The 23,807-nt window shown below is 40.5% G+C and overlaps 1 protein-coding gene across 13 annotated transcripts in view; it reads left to right on the top strand.

Annotated features, from left to right (window-relative positions):
- The window catches only part of nrxn2b (neurexin 2b), a 682,163-nt gene that overhangs the window by 343,856 nt on the left and 314,500 nt on the right, over nt 1-23,807 (top strand). For all 13 annotated transcript variants that reach the window (XM_040040736.1, XM_040040734.1, XM_040040735.1 and 10 more), the window contains 3 exons: nt 19,573-19,692; nt 20,728-21,109; nt 22,069-22,259. In XM_040040736.1, coding sequence (XP_039896670.1) covers nt 19,573-19,692; nt 20,728-21,109; nt 22,069-22,259 — 693 coding nt within the window. The remainder of the gene's footprint in view (nt 1-19,572; nt 19,693-20,727; nt 21,110-22,068; nt 22,260-23,807) is intronic.

Genomic DNA, 23,807 nt, shown 5'->3' with positions numbered 1-23,807 from the left:
ATCTCAGCAGCCAATCAGGAGACAGCTGGCTTAAAGGGCTTTAAAGGGTGAATAACTAAAATGGCTCATGGTTGAACTGAGGTGCCGCACCAAGGCTCAATATGAGATAAAGAATGATCTCTTTTGACTGTAGCGTGCAAAGCCACTCTAGCAGAATCCAAGAATAGTAATATGGAGCTGGAAATAAGCTTAATAAGTCCACTCTCATGAGAAACCTTTTCTTTTATCACTCGAGCCCCGGTTTGTGTCTTGGGGAAACATAACATTTGCCATCTGTTAACACAGCCTAAGCTCAACTTATTTTTATAAGCAACCCCCCCCTTAAAAAAAAATGTCATTTTCAAGGTAATACTTAACTAAAATGGACCTTGTATGGTTTTGACCTTGGACATTACATTTTCTTTTGCATTCTTTCTGCCATGACACACCTTTATGTAATGTTTTCCTTATAAAGAAGCATGAGACACATGCGCAGTTGATGAATCCAATAGTAATTCTATGTGCTCGCTTATTTTTGTGCAGCATGCAGGAAGATTTCACCACTATTTTCTGATAGTGGTAGCAGTATTTTAACTGCTTACTGATCAGCTGCACATGCAGTATCCAGGTTATATTACCAGCGTGACCTGATTTCTCCAAATGTCCTGGTTTCTCAGTTGAATGTACTCATGTTGACTTTGGTTTTTATCTGTTTGAACTCACTTGGAGCAGAATATATATGCAGAATATAATATGAAAGAATGCAAGAGGAGTTATATAATGTTATCAGCACTGTAAATTACAGTCGACACAAAGTCGTAAGTGTTTGTACGACTACTATTCAGTACCATTGCTTAGTATGCTATTTATTATGTCCACACTCTCTTTATAACATCCACACAATTAAATACTTCTAATGAAACACTGCAATAAAGTGAGTGATTGTACAATATGTCCAATACGAAAATGGATGTGATCCACAATGGAGGAATGAAAGAATAATTCCTCCCTCCACACACACCTGAATTAAAACACAGTCTGTGCTTCATCAGTGTTATGTGCAGCCTTGGCTACTGAATTAAATAGCAAAGTTGAAGAGACCTGCAACCATATTTCCTGCAGATACAATGTATATATATATATATATATAACTTGACCCGCTCAAGAGTTGGCAGTTCATCTTATAATCAGAAAGTTGCCAGTTTGAGCCCCGGCTCGGACAGTCTTGGTCGTTGTGTCCTTGGGCAAGACACTTCACCTACTGCCTACTGGTGTTGGCCAGAGGGGCCGATGTATATATATATATATATATATATATGTATATATATACATATATATATATATATATATATATATAGGTGTCATGACAACTGAAAATCTGAATAGGTAGTTTGTTCAGTCTAAATTGTAGCAAATTGGGTTCTTATCTACCTCCCCTGCTTGGTCTCACTTGCCTCCGAGCAGATGGCTTTCTCTTATTTTCTCAGTGAATCACAAATATTGAATTTGAATGAGTTTCCAATCGCTCACTTAAATCACGAGTCACCATGTCTTGTCTGAGCCAAGTAGATGTCAAAGATGGAGTTGCAGTAGGCACTAAAAGTTGCCGTCAGCATTCGCAACATCCTACAGTTTGGAAAGTTGGAGCATGCATCAGAGAGAGACTGAATAAATTTTGTTTTGGAGATGCTTGGATTGGGATTTGATTTTTAAAGGCAATTTAATGCTCCATTGGAGGATGGCTCTTTTTTCTTTTATTTAATGTTCATTGTATCTTCCAAAACTCCAGGCCAAGTGTGATGCAATGAGCCAATGAGAGAAGGTTTATTAACATAATGCCTCTGGTGCACCCTCAGGGATTGGTGCATAATTTAATATAAGCAGACTTGTGTTAAAATCAGTCATCTCGCTCAGTAAAGGACAACTGAAATGAATCTTGCATTTTTCCAGTAGTTAACACATTTGAATAAAATTAGCAGTCATCACTGTGGAATTGGTGAAAATGCTGAACACCAGCAAAAAAAACAAATGCATTAAATATATGCAGCCCTCCTAGCATTTGCGTAGGAAAAAAAAAGTGTGGTCTCACACACAAAACAGCCTGTTAAAAACTACACATAAATATCTCTGTGCAACTCTGTTTCATTTTAAAATATTTTCTCACATTTAGCTCTTTGCTTGTTTTAATGGAAACAAACCAAATGCCTCTTTAAATGTTAAACAGGCATGACTTAATAAAGAAGTTCTTTGAAGCCTTTATAAACATCAAAGGAATAAGCAATCAGAACATTTTCTAACTAGAGCTGCAATGGAATGTACTAATGTGTTTGTGTGGAAACATGGCAGCATAATAAATTGTATGTGTACGCAGCTGTCTGCTAATTTACATCGGGCTATATGGTAACCTGTGTAATTATATATAGTGCTAAGGCCAGTAGCTATGAATGATTGCAAATGCCAATGATACATAACAAGATAACATATGAGTAATATATACTGTATGGCCTTGACAATACATCCCACAATACTTGACAACAACAAAAATATGGACTCACAAAGTCACTGCGTTTTATTTCCTGACGTACTTAATGTTGCTACAGCCCATTCAGAACATAAAGGCAATGCTGAAGTTTATACTTGGAAGGTGAAGAACCAGAGTTGCTGCAGTTGAGTGCTGAGTGAATGTGGAAGATTTAAAAAGATTCTCGCTGTGCCTTTTCTTATTTACCTCCTCCTTTTCCCTTCTCTAGCTGCTTCCTCTGAATTTAAGAACCTTGTGGCAAAGTTCTCATTGGTCTCATGTCACAAGTCTACACTCTCTACACCAAATCTAACCTCTCAAAAAATTCAGATTTGCAACTTGAGAAAACAGAGAGAGACAGATTCAGTGTCTAGCTTTCCATGTTGAAAACAGTGTGTTTAGGAATACCGTTTTTGCCCTCCTGGTCCACTGAAGAGCTTGTGGAGGTTGTTGGAAAGGAATGCGGGAAGCTTGACTTGCTCATTGACATCTTAAACCTCAGCAGTGTGTGCATTGGATCCTTTTGGTTTCAGGGGATTCATCTTGGCAGCCAAGCGGTTAAGCCATCTTTAGCACTAACAAGTTGTTCTCCACACATATCCAATCCCACTGCTGTCCGTCACTGATGTCTCGCTGTTGTGTTGGAGTTTTGGAGTCTGGACTACGACATACCTTCTCATTCAGTTTTATTGTTTTGCTGAACAAAGTAAGAAAAGTATGTTTTAGTGTTGTTTTAAGGGGATTGGGACTTTTACATATGAACAAAAGTAGCAGCAATTTCACAGGTAAGGAGAGAATGATTGGCCTCCCAATAAAAATTTCCCATTTCCCAAGTGCTCTTAAACAGAACAAGGAATGTTTAAGACATCTTTTTCCAAACGTCTTTGCTTAATTTGGATTTATATCTTATTTTACTTTGCACACAGAAACAAAATCATTTCACAACACAATAATTTCAGCTGACAAAAATATGGCAACTGAATTATCCCAGCCCATTCATTTTGGCTAATATCCCAAGCTCTTTCAGATTTGTAGGTCTTCTGGTATGGACGTTAAGTTCACCCCAAAGTTTTTTCAGTGGAACTCAAGTTAAATGTTTATGCAGGCCAGTCTTTAACATTCAATTTTGGTCTTCTGGAGGTACTTCTTTGCCAAACGTGGCCCGTGTTTTAGCTTGTTGCTGTGTTGGAAGACAAATCAATCATGCAAACCAAGTTTTGCTGCTGACTACTTGAAATTTTCTTTTAAAAGCTTCATACATCCTTCTTTCTTCATGATTCCTTCCACGTTGATGAGATTCCCAGTTCCAGATGCCTAAGCATTATAAGATAATGCTCCCACCACCATGCCTCACTGTGGATATCACTGTGGTGTTCTTTGGGTTGCATGCTTCTCCCTTCTTTCTCCAAACATAAGCAGCCTCTCTGTGGCTAAAAAGCTCTAGTTTCATCTCATAAGAGCAAATGATGTGTTTCCAGTATGCAAAAGCTTTTTCCAGGTTGTCCTTGGCATGCTTCAGTCTGCGAGCATCTAGAAATTGACTTAGTCAAGTCGGGAACTGTACTCTCAAAGATTCTTTCACTGGTGTCTTGGCAATGGTGTGGGGGCTTTAGAAACAATTTTCCCTTATTTTCTTTCCAGAGTCTTTAAAATCTTTCACTTCCTACCTCTGCCAGGTCCAACTGCGTAGTTCTCCTGGAATTTCTTAATAATAATTATCACTCCAGTTCATGACACTTAGAAATTCTGCAAATTTTGCGTATTCATCTCCTGTTTTGTGATAAGTTTCAATTTTTTTGGCGCGATGCTTTCTCAAGTGAAAGTTGAAATGAACTTGATTTTACATCTTTGAGCATTAAAACATTAAAGCACATCATTGCACAGCAGTAGTTTGTGCTGTGGCTCACAAAACAAGTTCAGTTTTTCAGAGGGTTAACAATATTGACCCTAGTAGTTTTTGCTTTATTCTGAAATAATTCTATGGTGTGCAAATAGAAATTATTTATTATTTCTATTTGAAAACTAGTATGTTTAGAAATCCAATGTTGAGAATCCCCTGCTCTGTTCAAAATGCACTTTAAAAAAGCACAAAAGTTTGACAAAAACTTTAAATTCCGTAGTGCTTATAATAATTTTGTTCCTATCTGTATATTTAAAAAAAAATAAAGTATGCAATACTGCAGTTCTCATTAATTTTTAGTGCTTCTGTATTACAGATGGCTGGACATCATATGTCGGGATTAGTGATAAGTAATGAAGTAAAAAAATACTTTTCATATCCACATAGGAGTTTCATTTCATTTCAGAATTATGGTAACAGGAAAACAAAAGCAGCTTTCACAACTGATGGGATCCTGCAAATGAAACGGGCCATCGACATTGGCCAATGATTGTGTTAGAATATTTGTTTAAAAAAATGCATTTTATCAAACCATAGGCATTGCTGAACCACTGAAAAATGTGTGCGTAGGCCTACAGATAACAGTGTTCTTGACTTTGCCACACACAGTATGTGATATTACAGACGGATAGTGCTCCATAAACTGCCACACCTCCCCCAGGATCTTTGTCTTGAGCTGTCTTGTGGCTCCCTCAGTGGCATCACAGTAGTCCAGGTGGTCATTGTGCCGTCTTTCAGCGCTACGAGGCTTTAGTGACAGCCTACATGTTGACTCATTGCGGAGATTCTAATGAGAGAACTGGCACCAACCTGGAGCTGTCGAGACCCATGCTGTCTTACAGGACTGATGGTTGTCCCGTGGGATCAGACCCTCTTACTCCAGCATGTTGGGAAATGCGGTTCAAATCATAAATCAGCATCCCCTACGGGACCTGTGGGGAAGTGAGATGTAAAGAGAGGGAGTTAAAAAAAAATGAGAAGATGACAGGCACTGATAAGAAGCATGCAAAGGAGGGTGAGGATGAAAAGGCAAAGCAAAGAGGCAGGGCGCAGATGGCAGTACGAAAGGGAAGATGGGAGTTGCCTGTCTTTGATGCTCCAGCAGGAGCTCTAAAATTCTAGAGAGGATGGAGAAAAATGTATGATTCATTTCCTGCTTTTTGAAATCAATCAGGTGTCCTCTCAACATCTTCCTGACTCAAACACGTATTCTTGTCCATCTGCAATTCTAGAAACTATCAAGAGAAGCTATTTCATCATTCTAAAGCACCACACCTACAACCCTCCTGCAATGGGGCAAGAACAGTGGGAAGTAAAAAGTGTGTGGTCCTTGATAGCTACCAGTGAACACAAATGCCCTATGAACGAGCAAGCATCACATATTTTTCTTCAACGAAAGGAAAGTAGACACACTCCTGTACAGGCACACACATGGACACAGGCTGCCTTATCTTGGTAATTGGGACGGGGGGTCAGAGCGGCAGGCGTAGATAATCATGGCTGGGGGACATAATCTGTTTGCTGCTCCCCGCCCTGCTTCTTATTTCTCTTCTCTCCCTCCCCATCAACACACACACACACACACACTCCTGCACACTCCTGCACACACACACACACACACACACACACACACACACACACACACACACACACACACACAGTTTTGTAGTCTATACACACACTCAGCCACCTCTCATCTTTTTTTGTGTGTAATGCAGCATCATGCATGAGATATTTTGGATGTGGCTGTAGGAGGGCTGTTTTGCTGTTGTGTCAGCATGCAACCATGTACTCAACTGACTACCAGACCCCCCACTTACCACTCCCCAATTCCTTCCATGCACTAACAAAACACATCCCTCCCGATTCCACAGTTCCTAACAAAAAAGTGACTCACAGGGCGAGTTACTTTATAGAGTTGGGAAATGTAGTTTTGAATCAGAGAAAGGCGCATAGAAAAGAAATATAGGCAGTAGCTGTAACAAAAAAAAATGGGTGGGGTGGGGGGGGGAGATGAAGAGGAGGATCACGATATAGATGTCTCCTTGTATTTTTATCTCGGTTTTCTGCTTATATCTTTCCATCACAGCCATCTTTGCTGTTAGCAGATGGCTGCCATTTAGATGGCATGCATGCAGACACAAATGCACACACGCATGCACAAAAATACACCCAGCTTTTCATTAGATCTGCAGCGATAGGCCTGCGCTCCTGTGAGTCACAAAATATGATATCTTAAGATAGGAGCCAAATGGCATTATCGTCAAAAGAGGTCTTATCCTGATAACACTGAAGAGCAAAATAAAATCCCTGTCTCTTGCCATAGAAACAATATGAACTTCTGGAGTCTTATGTAACTATTTCTGCTACGAGCCTTTTCCTCTTACAGAAAACATATCATGTCCAAATGGATCACTTGCCCCAGTTGAAGAACCCTTGGCCCTCCTGCACACCACATCCCACCAGAGTAGAAACATTGTTTCTGCTTCCATTCCCACATTTGCTATATGTACATAATAGCCATTTAGTAAATGGTGGTTCACCAATGCCTGCAGAGCAGAAGGATATAAGGCTCTCTATCCAAACTCACATGTATAATCTATATAATATTGTGGCTCAGCCAAAATACTCTTTCCAATTTAGACGTCGCATAGCTCATTTTTAAACAAGACACTTCTGCATCTGAAAGTCAATGAAGGTAGTTAACACAGTTACCAGTCATGAATCATAAAATGGCACCCCTGGGTCTCCGAATAAGGCGTCATTTGCATAGTCTTTACCTCTGTAAATTCAATTTTCACCACATATATGAGACATTTGTGGATAGCAGGGAGCAGATTTTGTGATTCAAATCTAGCAGTGCTGCATTCTGTTGCAAAAAACAAGTATGTAATGTCACTGAAAGCATTTTAAAACCACTGAACAATAATTCAGTTGTTTATGGCCTCATCATACGCTGAGTGGCAAAATGAAATTTCACGAATTATCTTTTTCCTGTGGATTTGCATAATTATTTTACTTTTCTTCTGTGCTTCTATTTTTAAGGTCGCATGATGTTGTGAAAGCAAAATAATAGAATTTTCAAAATTAGTTATCACCCATGTCTGTGGCCTGCAGTCGTTCGGTTTACATGATTATGTATGCATTGTATATATTTTAACCAAATCCACAGATAATTTAAACAGGACATAATTTAAATCATGTGCCCGTGGCTGTAATTAATAGAACATAGACTGGTGTGTTCAGTACTGCAAGATAAACAAGCAGTGCATAAAAAAATAGCACATCATGAACTATGTACTCAAATCTTTGCTCTGCAAGGCTATTTCCAAGTGTTTTACCTGCCTCGTGCCTTGTTTTATTGACAGATATATGATTACTTAAATAATCTATTTGGATATCTGCTCATTACAATTCTGTGACTATGTTAGTATTTCTCCTGTATAAATTTGGTGTGCAAATGTACTCTTTAATCATCTTACACCAACAGCAGTGTAAAATGTGTTTCCCGCAAGCCCGCTCTTCATTTCAATTAAACAAGCACACCTGTTCAACTTCAGAAGTCAGCTCGTCAAATTCTTTTTTAACAAACTGGATATTTTTCAGACCAAGAGAGCTACAGAAACCTGTAATCAGAAGTATTCAGTTTGCAGAACAATATCATTTCTGCAAGCCACTAATAAAGAGCAAGTGTTAGTTTTAGCAGATTACTAATAGGTTCGAGACTTTAGCTTTCAACAAAGCATTGCTACTGTGACTACTTGGAGAAAAAAAGGTCACTGGATAATGACCATATATATATATAGATTTTATGTTTTTTTGTATTGAATTTGCCTCTTACCTGCACTTGGAACACTTTGGGACGAGTGCCAACACTGGAGTCTCTCTAAGTAAAGACTGAAAGGTCTGTTTGCTTTAATACTGCCAAGTTAACTACTTTGGGGAACAGATATTTTATGCAGCGTTTGAAGTTGTGGCACTTTTTCTAAAAACTGCACTACTTCAGTGGGTGTGTAATTTCCCACACTTTATAGTAATTTCACAAATTATCCATACAGCACATTTCCTTACTTTCAAATGGAAATCAGACGGTCATCATGCAGTGCACTGCAAAGCCCACACTGAATTTTTAAAAATGCAATAGATAAAAATGTGACCTGCATAATGCAGAACACTTTTGTTCTGCTCCTCCATCTTTCAAGATGTACTTTTCTTCCTTTATTTTATGTTTTTTAAGGCACTGCTAAATCATTTCTAATGCTGTGGTCTAATAACACTGAGGATCGTTTCCCATCACTTTGCACACTGTGTCCTCAAACTTCATTAACATTTCTAATGAACAGGGCATACTTATGAGAGTGGTGGCAGGAAGGGCTGTGGTGTCCTGGAGATGTCCCCCGCAGTCCAGACAGCAGTCGACTTGAGTAATCAAGTGTGAAGGTTGTGGGGAGCAAACAGCCATTAACCTCCCAAACACAAGCCATCATCACAGTCTGCAGAGGACCGAGGGGAGGGGGTGTGGTGTGTGTGCCTCTATTGGTGTGTGAATGGAAGCAACTGCCAGGGCTGGTGAGCGTTGTATAGAATTGTGTGTCTGTCTTTTATTGCCATTTGATGAATGGACTGGATTGTGCGTGTGTGTCTGTTTGCAAATTTGTGAGTGCACAGCACGTGTCTGCAGGGGTAGAGAGCATTTTGCATGTGTGAACAGATGAGTGTCTACAGCAGTACTCTGAGCGTGTTTGAAGCCTTGACCTCAGCCTGGTCAACAGTCATTTGTTTGTGCCTTGAGACTTATACATATATGCTTAAGCATCCATAGGCATTTGTTCTGATTTGCAGGCGACTCAGGCCATGTATCCCACTCTGTCAGCCTATCCAGCATGATCTCAGTGCACATTATTCCCATATGGCGATAGAGTATGACTGTGCTTGGCATGCTCAGGCCCATGACCGCCTGTTTGACATGCCACTGTGTCGGCTGGTGATGCCATGCTGAACCATCCCATCTGCTCCAGGCTATGCTGGCACAAGGGAGGGCTCATTAGAGGGAAACATGAGGAAAAGTGCACTGAACCTGTGGTTTGGAAATGCATGGCGTCCAAGACCTCCTGAACTACTCCCCCCAAAAATGCTTCTCAGAGAAACAAGGGAGTGATGGAGAACCAGGGAGTGTTGGTTTTAAGTAGAGAGTAGAAGAGCAGAGACAGTGGATAAACCAGTTACACAATAGTTCACTTACAGTTGAAGTTGTTGTGTTGTTTTCCTAATGTCAGTTCATTCTGCAGAATAATACTTAAAAATACTGTAACTTGGTTATGTTTCAGGGTCAGTCACAAAAAAAAAGATTTGTTAAAGACAAGTTTAAATACACATCTTTTCAGTAATCACAGGATACTGTATGTGAGTTCCAAGTGTTCCGTTCAGAGTTGGATGGAAACTTTAGCAATAATGTGTCAAATACAATCATGGGAAAATGCTTTCATAGCGTCCTGTGTGAAAAAGTACACACTGCTTACCTAAGAATTCAGAAGTTAAATAGGAACCAGGTGCTGCTGATTAATTGCACTTGACTAACTGATCATCACCAAGTGTGAGGATCTCCAAAGAAGCAGAAATCCTTCCAATAAACAGAGCTACATCTCGAACTCTACAGGCCTCATTTTCCATCTTAACATTGCGCCTCAACAAACCACAAACCACGAGACTTCTGAACTTCTGTTCTTTGAATAGACGAGGCCAAAGTGCAGACATTTGGTCGTAATGCGTAGCAGCATGTCTGGTGAAAAGCAAATACAGAGTAACAGCACAGACACCTCATTACAACTGTCAAACACATTGGTGGAGGGGTGATGATTTGGGTTTAAAAGAATAGAATAAAAGGGTTCAGTTCCCAAAGTTCAGGCCCTAACCCAGCTGAAAAGCTGTGGAGGCCTCTTAAGAGAGCTGTGCATGAATGAATGCCCACAAACCTCAATGAACTGAAGCAACATTGTCAAGAATGGTGAGTCAGGATTTCTCTACAATGAAAGAAAGAAACTTAGATGCAGAAAATTATCACTTCGAATTATTGCTGCTGCAGGTAGTACGAGAAGCTACTGAAGCACGGGTTGTATTTAGTTTTTAACAGGACTCTAAATGCTAATTGTAGCTTTGCTGACATAAAACAACTTTGACATTTGCTGTTAAAACTGAATTTGGCTTCAGTACTGATTTGGGGGATAGCTAATATAAGACCAATTACATTAGCATTTCATATTATCGTATGTGATATATGTGTATGGGTCACGTGTGATTACATTTATTTGTGTGCAAGTATATATAATGTTAGGCTGTGAGTGTGGGTTTTAGAACACAGATGTGCAGTATTTATAGGATTTGTTCATTTGAGTGGGAAGTAGGCTTTCAAACGTTTGAACTTAAGAGGCACCATGCTGAGAGGCTCTGTTTAAAGAAGAATCAATATCAAGTCAAGCAGATTCAGGGGAGCTGCAGTTCAGGGGGATGTTTCAAAAGCAGCGAGTTCGGGAGTTTAGGAGTGTATGGAGATTTCTAGGTAGTAAAGTCATTTTGGGGGAAAGACAACACAGTTAAAGGAAAAGGTTTATTAGAGAGCCAGACAAGTAAGCAAAAGAGTGAGAGAGAGGGGTGGGTGGGTGGAGGAGAGTGGAGATGGGAGTGGGGGTGGTTCCTCTTCATTACCGACAGTAAGGAGCCATGCCAGGAGCACAGATGGCAAAGGAGAGAGGGGACACGGGGTTGGCACTAAACTGCGAAACACTCTAATGCACCGCACACATTGGCACACTCAAACCATCATAAAAAATATGTAAATCTAACAAATAAGTCCTCAAAGCTCAATATGTTTTCCAGATAATTGTGATATAAAGTACAGGTGGATAGACACGAACATTCGCGTACATATCGCCTCCTCCTCGCTTAGGTCACTTTCAAACACACAAACGTGTCATCAAATTATCCCACGGCGCTCCTGTGCCACATTCTTGGCCAGAAAAAGAGCAATGCTGACACAGCATCCCTGTCATCATCTTCTGTCCACACACATATTCTGCCCTCTCATTGCCTTCGTTCCCCTCACCACCGCCAACGCCATAACCCAAGGCCTAAATTAAAATTTTAACAGTACTTCTTTGAAAATGGGTTGGTCTTACTTTCTTTCATTCTCTTTAATGGTTATCCACCCAAGCTTACACACAGAGATTCAAATCATCCAGTTAGAAGCGCCGGCCTGTTGTTGTACAGTATGAAAACAGGACAACATGTTTGTGTGTGGGAGATGTAGCTATTGTGCACAGCATGTACCGCTCTCCTCTGCAAGGTTGAACGGAAGCGTAAGCTCTCACCCGCTTCTGCTCACTCCCTCTCTCTCACTCACAAACACTCATACACGCACCTCCCACAAATGTAGGAAGGAAGAAGACCATGTAGTCTCAGTTCACTGCCTACGGTACACCTAAGAAACACCCACCAGCTTCTCATTGTTACAGCTGTAACTACTTTGGTGCACGAAAATCAATCTTTTAACACTAGCAACAAACCTGTACACATGGCTCTATATAGAGAATGAGACATCACAAGGTGAAACTGATCAAGTATACTGATTGATTGCTATTCCTGCACTGGCTAAACCAAATATTTCTAAAAGCATTATTGGTTTATATTGCACTTTTATATTGTCTGCTTTGCCTTTTTCTTTTTTATTATTCTTAATAAATTGGAAAGCATTGCTGATCAATAGGTGGTGATTACAAGAGCAACACTGGGCTTCATCTGGTTTTTGTTTATTGTTTATTTAATAAGCTCTCGGCGTAATTAAAATTAATTAATTAGTTTTCAGTGATAACTTTTTTGTACTCGTGCTCTATTTTAGTCCAGTTTGGTTTAACAGCTGTAGTGTTACAGCGATGTTCATGTTTTTGTATAAGAGACTAAAACAAAATAGCAGGTCTGAATTAAATTGGTCTTTGTAAAGTTATGCATTTAAATGCTATTCCAAAAATCAACAACAAAACCCCCCCAGAACAGTTTCTGTTTGTTTATTTGGCTACAGATAATCCATCAGCAATTTGTTCCTACCTGCAAACATCCCCCTTGTGACCTGTGTTCGGGCACTGTAGGCAGACCCACAGGCCCCAGTACCAGCATGGGCCTGTGGGCATATCTGTGGCCCGCACTTTGGGTCCACATGGATCCCAGTGGGACAGCCCTTAGTATGGGCTCCCCACACTAAGCAGAGAGTAGCAGCATACCCACAGTATACCTATATACTAGGTGTGGACTCCCCTACCCCTATTGTTCAGGGCACACATGTGCAACATGGTACATTACTGCCACCAGTTGGATGTAGTGTACATCAGAACATTAATTGGAAAAGAAAAGTAACTTCATCAAGTCAAAGTAACCAGATAGGTGACTTGGCAGATTTTTAAACCCTTCATTCCTGACAATTGCTTGACGATAGTCGAACATGTGAGCCACTTCACTATAGAGTCACTTGCCCTCAAACACACACAAAGGAAAACTCAAATCCTTTCGACCAAGATAGTCGATCATACAAAATGGAATATGTCTTTTGCTTCTTGAGTTCTTTTGCAGTTTATGAACAAGATCCAGTTTCACTTTTTATTTCCTTCAGATTTTCAATCAATCATCTTCTCTCAGCCTTGTATTTCTGTCAGTGTATTAAAAAAATGTTCTATAGTTTCATTTTCTTCAGTAGTCACAGTTACAAACACAAACCAGGAACACAGTGGATAGGTTATCAGTAAGCTGTGTGGGCCTGGCAAACTCAGTTATCCCACGCAGGGCCCATGTAGGTGTTCCTACACAGGGCGGGCAGCAGTTTTGCCCTTTGGAATCCCAGCATGGGTTTTTATTGGTAAACCCATTTTGGCCAAAGAAAAATGTGATGGGGGGCCTTTCAGGGTAAAAGTGCTTCTGGCCCGCCTGGGCTAATTCACAAAGAGGCCAATGGAGCTCCATGTATGTGTACTATGGGCAACCCACAGTGGGTTAACCACAGAATTCCCTCTTAGGGTCCTAAAAGGGCAAAACTGCTGTGTTTCCCACATGGGTATTCTGTGGTCTACTCAAAGTAGACTTGCATATAAAAATCCACGCAGGGAACCCAAAGGGCAAAACTGCTGTGGGCCTTGTGTGGGCACACCCACTTGAGCTCCATGTGGGATAAGTGTGGGTACAATCCCAAAGCTTACCCACACTTACCCAAAGATGAAAGGCCTGCACTAGTATCTTTGAAGGGTTGGTGCTTTTTCTGTACATCAATAACTAAAACCCTTTTTTTTTACCCATAGCTGTGTAAGGGTGCTTTTCTTTTGTGATTTAAACTTTTTTCATCCTTTCTGTTTTACTTGTTTCACCTTCGCGCTCCCATTTATTTTTAATAAGTTTGATATTTGCTTTTGAGGACTCTTGGAGGCCCCTGTAAAGCTTTGATATTGTTTTATGCTTGCTTTCTTGTTTATGTATTGATAGGAAGACATTTAATATATCATCCGCTTTGCCCAACCCTTCCCTGATAATTTTATTTGCCTAGTGCCTCATTTATACATATCTTTAAAAAAAAATCCTCGGTTTCCAAGTTGTAATTTCTTTTTAAAATTTCAAAGCTCTGTAAAGTTCCCCTGTGTATAAAATAGCTATAGGCTGTCAGCTTTTAACTAGTCCTCATAAATCTTCTCTGTTGCTCTGTTGGCGGGCAGAATCTGAGTCGTATTCATACCAGCTTTGTATTTTCACCTCCAATTCATATTTTCTTATTCCTGAAATTTTTTGAAAAGGTCAACTTTGTTCAGGGACTGTTATTTGTTGAATTATCGCTTAATTATCAAATTTACTATGTTATCATTGCTTGCTATCACTATTTGGCTTTTTTTTTTTTTTTTTAACATTTAGAGAAATTTTCATTTAAATATGAGAGGAATTGTTTATTTTCTCCTAGATCTCTTAGATTGGTATGGGGCAGGAAACATAGGTAGCTACTCCTGCTTAATAATGGCCCTTAATTCATTTTAAAAGAGGAGGATGTATATCCTTTTTACCTACCTTAAAACTCCATATTCCCTTTCACAGTTCTTTGCATAATTGTGTGTGGGAAGGAGTGTGAACACTGGAGTGTGCTGAGCGCACAATGTGCTTTACCAGATGGGTGCACAAAGGGGGGTTGCCTGAGGTCTATCACCTGTTAGTGAAATGCTAATCCTGAACATAAACAAGTCTTACACTCACACACACACACACATATATGATTACAGCACCTGTCTGTCTTGCTAAGCAGATTTTTCAGTGCCCCTCTTTACCATATGAATTCGTGAAGAAGCCAAGCATTACAATTCCCCCTGGTCAGCACTGGTTTCTCTGGCTCTGTTTTCTACACCACTTTGCATGAAAAATCAATTTCAGTCATTTGGTATCCACGATCTTCTCATTTTCCATTCGCTCCCGACTGCACAAGCCCCTCTGAGTCTCCCTTGCTCTGGCTTCGTCGGTTCAGTGACACAGAATCAGCATTTTCCTGTTTTTCCCCCTCAGAGTGGGGCTGCTGAGCCAAGAATGAAACAAATGGCAGTGAGGTTCTTTCTTGAGCTTATTTTAATTAGACTGTAGTCCGCTGTTAGATTTACCTTTTTCCCACGAGTGCTTGCAAGTGTGTGCGTTTATGTGAATGCATAAATTTGTGCATGGCTTTGCAGAAGCACATGACCTCGAAAGTCCAGAGCAGTAGCTAGTCAGGGTTGTGCTTTCTTCCAGGGAATTAAAATCACAGAGCTTAGGCTGGTATTCGCCTCTGTATCCCATAGTTAAAGACAGCACATTCTGCCAAGCATCATAAAATGATATGATTCCTGGAGATTTAGTCTTTTGGAGCTCAACCAAGATAGTAGCTCAGGTTGGCCTGGATGGTTGGTTGAGTGATGAGATAAAAAAAAAAGCGGTGTCATCAGGGAACAACATTATCCTATAATACACGCATTGCATTTACATTAATTTTGTTATGTGATAGCCGATTGGGGACTTTTCAGTGCTGCACTGATACTGGAACATAAATGTTTTGCTACATTTGATGTGAATCCTGTGGCATTTTAGTTGTTTGTTTTTTTTTCTTTAATCTGAGTAGATCGGGGTATAAGCTGTCTTGTTAGATCAGACACACCATCACAGTCAGTTGCCCCTAGACAAATTTGACCCTTTAACTCGCAGACGCACCCTGCAGTTGCGCCTGACCCCTGCAGTCTCAACACACTAACTGCATATGCTTGAGCAACCCTGATAAACGGCCTCTGTATGCTTCTCTGTACGCTTCTCTGTACGACTGCATGACTCATTGCTGCTTTCATAGTCGTCCACTGTTACACCAGCAGCAAACTTACTGCCTGTAGCCCTGTGATGGTGTGCTGTGGCGTTGTCATTTTGGCAAGCACAGTTGCCCAGCAAATCTCAGACTGGCTTTGCTCCCTCTGGCCAGACTTTGGTGCACTGGTTGACTTAATAATCATGCCAGAAAGCTTGCTTGGTATACTATATATAGCCATTATTATTTGGAGCTAATTCTATGTGACAGCTAGATGTTAACAGGACCACACAAAACTCTGACATTGTGCAAAATGCAAAAGAATCTAAGTGAAACATACTATGTTTAATAAAGGGGCTTGGAGTCGTGGTGTCTGTGACAAATATGAACAGGGATAAGAAAAGTCATTAGGCAGGGCGAGATATTCAAACTGTCAGATTCTTCTTCTAGCTACACATATTATCAGTGGTCTAAGAGATATTTGGATCTCTACTATTTTTGCAAAGTAAGAGAAAACAAACATGTTTCATATTTTATTTCTTGATTATCGTGTTGTCAGCATTGCTCGCTGAGTGATTATAAGCTATTCTCTCATAAGTTGTCGTGATCAGAGTTTCGACAAAATAATTAAACAACTGTGCTCAAGTACTTGCTGTTGCCCCAGCAGCCTCGCAGCCTGTATGGCAACAACCTGTGTTGCATTGATCCGATTGCATTAATCAAGGTTGTTTACAGAGAGAAAACAGCAACCAATGATGGATGGCTGCTGGTAATTACGCAACAGCCCACAAGCATCACACCTCTCACTAATGGTGAGCTGACACAGTCAATGAAAGTAGTCCACAATCGTAGTTATTTTTACTCTTTTCAGTGCCTCTGTGATGCATTTAGAAGCTGTAAAGAAAAGTGGCAGGATGGAACAAAGGAATGGGAGAGATAGAGGCACAAGGAGCTTCTGTTTATATGATCACAGCCCTTTGCCCCGCTGATCAAGACAGAGTAAGAACGCACAAGTGGCAGAATGAGAATTCATTTCATTTTAATAATTGTCAGCTTCTTCATTAACGAGCCCTCTTCCCCTCCTTGTTTTTTCACCAAGGAGTACTTCTCTCGGAGAGTGGCTACATTACCAGCTTAGTGGCTCATTTAACCCCATACTGCAAGTCCTTAGTGTTGCTGTTTGCCTTGTTACCTGGGCAGTGAAGTAAGGCTTTACTTAATTTAACTGCAAGCAATATCACCACCAACTTCATCACAATCGGTTTGAGGCAGTCAGTGTTCTCCAGTGATGGGTTTAGGATCAGGACATTAAATTCTTTCAAGTTTTAGTGAAAACTGAAATGAAATGTTAATTCACTGGCACCTAATGAGGTAACATTTACATATCTAGATATTTACTGTAATTAAACCTGGTGATGGTGACATTTTAAGCATTCCCCAGTGCTGTAGCTTTACACTAAAAGGAGTAATACTTTAAGAAGAAAACACAAGTTGACATTTTATTAAAAAGCAGTCAAAAAATGTCATTGAACTTGACACTTACCGTAATTGTTTTTTAAAAACACGTTGTTGTTTTTAACATTGAATAAGTTTGAAAAATTGAACAGGGTAGTGGGACAAGGAGGGGGAGCAGCAGTGAGCCTTTAGAGCTACAGACAACAATCTATACGTCTCCAACTTCTCAGCAAGGCTAACAGCTCTGGTCACAGTGCTCTTCATTTTGGGGATTCATGCTGTTTGTAGCATAAAATCAGATAATCACCGGTTACAGACTTAACCCGTCTTACCCACATAGGTATTAAACTACTTTAACTGAAAGCCTTTTTATTTTAAAATCAACAAAAGTCAGCAAAACTCGTCTTTAACCTTTGACAGTGGACTTGCATCCCCACCTTATCTGTGCTTTCCCTTCAGTGTTTCCAACTTTGACCATACAGCCTAACAGGTCCTTGGCTGCACTTTCACCACCTTCTGCCCAGAGCTTTTTGTTGCTTGGCTAGCCCGGCCAGAGGAGCATACATTTTTTCCCCCATTGTTAGAGGTATTATAGCCAAATGACTCTTGCTGTGTGGGTAGCGGTGGACCTGGCTCTCCTGTGGCCTGTAGAAGCCAGGGAAAATAAATATTACATGGACTCCATTCCGAAGCTGTAGCTGTTCCCATTCATTTTTGTTGTACTTTTCTAACTTTTACACTCTTACATCAGCCAGCCAGCTCTACTGCAGCTCTGTTGCACTTTTTTTTTTTCTTAGGTTTTTGTAGGGCTCTTTTTTTTCTTTCTTCGCTGTCATCCATTTTCACATTTTATCTCTGTACTCCTGCATATCTTTGTATCAGCTTTAATTTCTCTGCTTGCAACTTTCCTCCACACTTGCTTTCTTTGCATCTATATAGCAGCCTCTTCCTTTCACATATGAGGGATCAAAGTGTTTCTTTCACATTTTATGTAGCCAAAGGAAAAAAAAATAATGAAAAAACAATATAATGAAAAAGGGACAGGGGTAAATGGGAAAACTGTTCTCCAGTGGGCAGTGTGTGTTCTTGCCAAGTGGGGCCATCAATTGATGGTACATTCCTTTTTTTCCTCTAGACTAAATAATTTCACACAGAACTGGGAAAGGGACCATCATATTTCACCAGGCTGTACTACATCATCCACTCGAGCAGCTGCACACTCCAGCTCCAGCCGGCTAACTAGTCAGAAGCGAGGCAGTGACCCTGGAATTGGTGTGGGACAGCAAATATTAGACTCAAAATAAGCAAATCATCAGTGCTAATGGTGTAAGAAAGCCACAATCTTTTGATGTCATCGTGTCTCTGTTGATCTGCCTCAATGGCCCTCAGTCTACTTCAGAGCCGCCTAAAAGAATGGATGAGACTGGTGTCTTTTGGCTTTCTACTATTTCAGTGTGTCCTGCTGCCACTGAGGTGAAAGTTTCCCATCATTATATTGTTGTTGACAAAAACTCTCTTCCTTCTCTCCGATCATTGATTATAATGATCACCCCAGTCCCACTACAGCTAGACCATTTAGAGTTTGAATCCATGTGATATAAGGATTTTACTTTTTTTGGCCATAGCCTTTACGCTTATTCATCTGTATTCAGTCCACAAAATTTGGCACGGCTTTTCCACACAACGTGCTCCTACCTTAACTTTTAGCGAAGAATAAAATCAGCAGATCATTGCTGCATTCATAACAGAATCAAAACCCACACTGTTTTTCTGCTGCCGGTACCTCACGCCAGCAGTTTTTTCTTATGTTGAGGAAATCAAGCTCTGTCATTGGCAGCTTATAAATAGCCTTCTCCCCACTTTGAAAACATTCTTATGTAAATATTTCTCTATAGAGCATCTTAGCAAAACCATATGCCATTCCACAAAACTGTGTATCCTTTAGTGGTAGAGCTGAGGCGATGAGAATTGGGAGTAGAGAAATGGAAAGAGAGAATTAAGGAGGAGAGTGGTGGAGGGAGGTTTTAGGAGTGAGCAGTTAAACCACCTGGTCTCCTCCACTTATGCAGCACATCGAGATGCTTTGTGAAAGCAGGACATGCCTTCATATAATGTCTGCAACTCAGCATGTGTCGGGCTAGATATTCAGTTCCTTTCATGCCTAGCATAGTGAGAAAATCAATAACACGAATGTGTTTTGCAAACATGCAGGTTTTCTCTACCAACCCTGTCACCTACAGTGTGTGACCTGTGTGTGTGTGTGTGTGTGTGCTGGGGGGGTGGCTGGGAGGTGGAGGTGGAAGGAAGGTGTTTGGGGTGGGGGTTGGTAGGCGCACACATCATTTCTGCTGTGCTGTTTTGTGATTTTAACTCCCCCTACAACAGGCAAAGGACCCGAGACACTGTTCGCGGGGCAGAAGCTGAACGATAACGAGTGGCACATGGTGAAGGTGGTGCGGAGAGGCAAGAACCTACAGCTGTCTGTGGATAACGTCACAGTGGAAGGTTAGTTGTGATTAGGACACTGAGGATTCATTTGGTGTGAGATGCTGTAAATGAGCGTGGTGCTGCATTCTCAAATCCACGTGTTCTGCTGATAATGTATGTACAACAGGCTCAGAGCAGCTGTTTTGCTAGTTGTCATTAAAACATCTGATTTGAGACATAAAGGTGACAAATTAGAGTTAAAATGAATGAGACATTTTTATTGTTGAACTCATATTTAGAGATAATGGCAATTCAGCTGGCAAGCGTTTATTTGCAAATAATGCTAAATTTAAGATGTTTGTACCCAATTCCCAATCTCCATGACAACCTTCCAAGCATCCCACAGTGACTTACGCTATATCTAATTTTTAAAGCCCTTAAATGCCAGGTACCTTAGCTGCAAAGCCTGGCAAAGCCATAAAAATGTATAAAAAGCAAAAGGATACATACATATTTGAGGCTGAATACAGCCACAGCTTTTTTGGGGATTGCTATTTTACTTACCACGAGTGAGCAAGCCAATGAACAAAGTTCAAAGAAATTGGTTCTGCCTGCATCCAAGAGAAGGATAAAAGGTCAAATACAAGGTGGCATCAGAGGCACACATAACATTGTGGCCTCAGGCGAAAGGATGGGAGGGCAAAGGCTGAGTGAAAAGGTGAGTTTGAGTGTGTGTGGTAGATGAAGAGGGGGAAAAAACGAGTGGGCATGTCGAGACCATTAGCGAAAATCAACCCTGTGAAGACTGACATTATTCACAAACTAGTGCCTGGGAAAGAAAAAAGGAAATGATGCCAAGAGATGCCTTGCAGGCTCTTCCGGGCTTTAGTAGGGAAAGGATTTTAATCTGCAGTTTACCAAGACCATTACTCCTTATCTGTCCTGAAACACAACTGTATTGTTTAGCGTAGATCAGCAATATAACTGATTACTATACTGTAAAGATAATAATAATAATTATAAAATAAATTAATAAAGGCTAATAGTAATGAAATGTAGTACCATCTGCTAATGTTTTTTTTCTTTGTTATCTTTGTTATCCACAATCTTTAGGCCAGATGACTGGTGCCCACACACATCTTGAGTTCCACAACATTGAGACGGGCATCATGACTGAGCGCCGCTTCATATCCGTGGTCCCCTCAAACTTCATTGGCCATCTGCAGGGCCTGACCTTCAATAGTGTGCCATATCTAGACCAGTGTAAAAACGGGGACATCTCCTACTGCGAGCTGAATGCCCGCTTTGGCATGCGCCACATCATTGCGGATCCGGTGACATTTCGAACAAAAGGCAGCTACTTAGCATTAGCGACGTTACAAGCGTATGCCTCCATGCACCTGTTCTTTCAGTTTAAAACCACCACGCCTGATGGCCTGATGCTCTTCAACTCCGGAGATGGGAGCGACTTTATAGTTGTGGAACTGGTAAAGGGGTGAGTTTTACTTGGGTTTTTCTTAATTGTCTAAATAATTTCATGTTTTTTCATTATTGTATGCTATGCCTAAAAAAGATGATGTTGCTTTTCCCCTGCGCTCTGCAGATTTCTGTCCACCAGCTCTTGTTTTTACATAGAGCACATAAGCACATATATTTTCCCCACAGATCAGTGAGTCATTTAATGCTGCTATGAATCAGAGTGGGCTCAGTGTAACTTAGTTTAGAGTATGTTTGTGAGTAATCATAATCAGTCATCTTAAAAGCTCAGCTGAAAGCTTCGCATGCTGTAGCTTGTTAGTGGTTGGTCAACAGGAAGTAGAGATATCTGGTTTTTCTCAGGTTGTTTTTTTTTTCTACAAAGACTTGACAAAGCCATCACAACCCCAAAATAAAGTGGTTGGACTTGTGAATCTTATCAACCTAAAAGCTGCTTATAATTAGGGTCTCCAAAAGAGGCTTTTGGTAGTGTTTGTCTCTTCCCTTGTGCTCTGAATTCGGCATCATTATAACACAAAAGCCTGAGCTGCTTCTACCCTGAAAAGACAAGAGGCTACATAAAGGAATTGGACTCAAGGTAGAAAAAAAAATCACATACCTTGAATGAAACAAGCACAATAGCTTTAACCCACAACACAAAAGACAGCCATATTTGTGTGAAGGAGGGAACTGTGCCACCTCATCTGCCTGTGGCCAAGCACAGAGTTTTAGACAAAGTAGGTATCTATATTTACATGTTTAACCAGCCAGAAAAAACTCCAAAACAAATCACAGTTTCCAAGTACAGTTACATAAACGGTTGGTATTTTCCCCTCAAAAAATGTTCTTACAGCATCTTGGAGCATCTTTTCCTGGAATAAAAAGTGCCTGAAACAAATGAGTTTGTTTAACTCGTGCACCGCTGTTGAGTTACAAGAGTTAGGAACACAGTCCTAATCCTGACGTCTTTCTTCAAAGGTACATCCATTACGTCTTTGATCTCGGCAATGGCCCGTCGCTGATGAAGGGCAACTCAGACAAACCACTCAACGACAACCAGTGGCACAATGTGGTGGTGTCCCGGGATGCCAACAATGTACACACACTCAAGATTGACTCACGCACCGTTACTCAGCACTCCAATGGAGCACGCAACCTGGACCTCAAAGGTAACAGCAGCACTGTAAAATCTTCCAGAAAACATTGGCACTTGCAGGAAATAACTATCCCAGTGTCATCCTTGGCCTGTCCCTTTAGTGTTGTTGGAGGATGGCCATAAACACACGCCAGCTCAAATCCATCTAAATTATAACCACTCTGAGCATCCCAGTGGCTTTTCGGATAGGACTTCTGCATATTCATTGGTTTTCTTGAGGATTTCTTTGTTTTTGTGGGCATGTAGCACAGTTCTGGTTTGATATTCTTGTTAAATATCCATTTTCTTTCACACATATTGCACAAAAAGCGCTCCAAAATCCACTTTGGTTGTGTTACCAGGTGCGTTTGTTTTTTGTTTCTTTGTCCGGGCATATGTGATTAACACAGAAAAATAAATCTCTCTTCATCCTGAGCTTCATGTGTAAATATGCTGGCCAATCAAGAGTGGACAGTGGTTGAAATAAAAAGGCTGTTTGCTTTAAAAGGTGATCCTCCTTGTTCAGCAGGAGGAGGGCAATAACACCAACATCTTTCACCAATGACTATCATGACTAAATCCAACATCACACAACAAAAAGAATCATACCAGAAACAATAACTGCTCATCGCTTCTTGTTTAGACTGAAGACTTTTAAAAAACAAAAACACATAGTGAATTACTTTTACCCACAAAATAATGAGCTTATGTGATGGAGGCACCTTTTACTACTTTGACTTTTTAAATGTTGCGTCTCTGTGAATCCGCTCTAAATAAAAGCCTTCAAAGGAAGGCGCTCGGCAGTTCCACAAAATGTTTTATAGCATGTGAATAATATCTTTGGTCTGCTTTAAGAATGTCAGCAATCAAAAAGTAACACGCACTTCTTGGATGTAGGGTATTGACAATGGACAGCAGAGGATAGACTGCCGTGTGACCACGGCTAGACTCTTTCAAGTGCCACCATGAACGCACATTAAGTTTGGCACTGGAGGAAACACTTTGATTTTGCCAGTGTTGTGTCCCAGAGCTTGGAGTGCTCTTGAGGTTACAGGGAATTTTTGTGTAAGACACATCAGAAGTCAGGGTGACTCACTGGGCACACTGATGTCTGTGAGGAGTCAAAAGATCAAAAAGCGTCTTTTTGGGGAATGATTTATTCACAGACCTTACCCTTTTTTTCCAGTTTTGTCCATTGCAGTATGCACAGTCCACCAAAACAGAATAATCCTAAGGCAGTCTGTAGAGGAAGACGTATAGAGGAATGGGAAATCCATATCTTCCCTGGTTTACAAAGTAGTGAAATATGCAAGTGCAAGACAGCTAGCAAGTTGATCTTAAAATTTGCCACCTAAAGTGTAAGGATGAATGGTTTTTACATGTTTTATGTTGAACTATATTTTGTGGTCATTTCATAATGTTGTCAATAGTGAGTTCAGGAACCACTAGAAATAATTGTTTGCTTTGAGTGTAGCTTTTAACGCTGTATAATTGTGTATTCATTCTCCATTGCATGCACTGCATGTATACAGTATGTCTACTGTGCAGTGCGAGGCGAGCAGGTTGGATATATTACGAGTGA

The sequence above is a fragment of the Simochromis diagramma genome, unplaced genomic scaffold, assembly GCF_900408965.1.
Source record: "Simochromis diagramma unplaced genomic scaffold, fSimDia1.1 OVJJ01000317.1, whole genome shotgun sequence".
NCBI lineage: Eukaryota > Metazoa > Chordata > Actinopteri > Cichliformes > Cichlidae > Simochromis > Simochromis diagramma.
The sequence above is the reverse complement of the archived record's forward strand: the minus strand, read 5'-3'. Positions and strand labels throughout refer to the sequence as shown.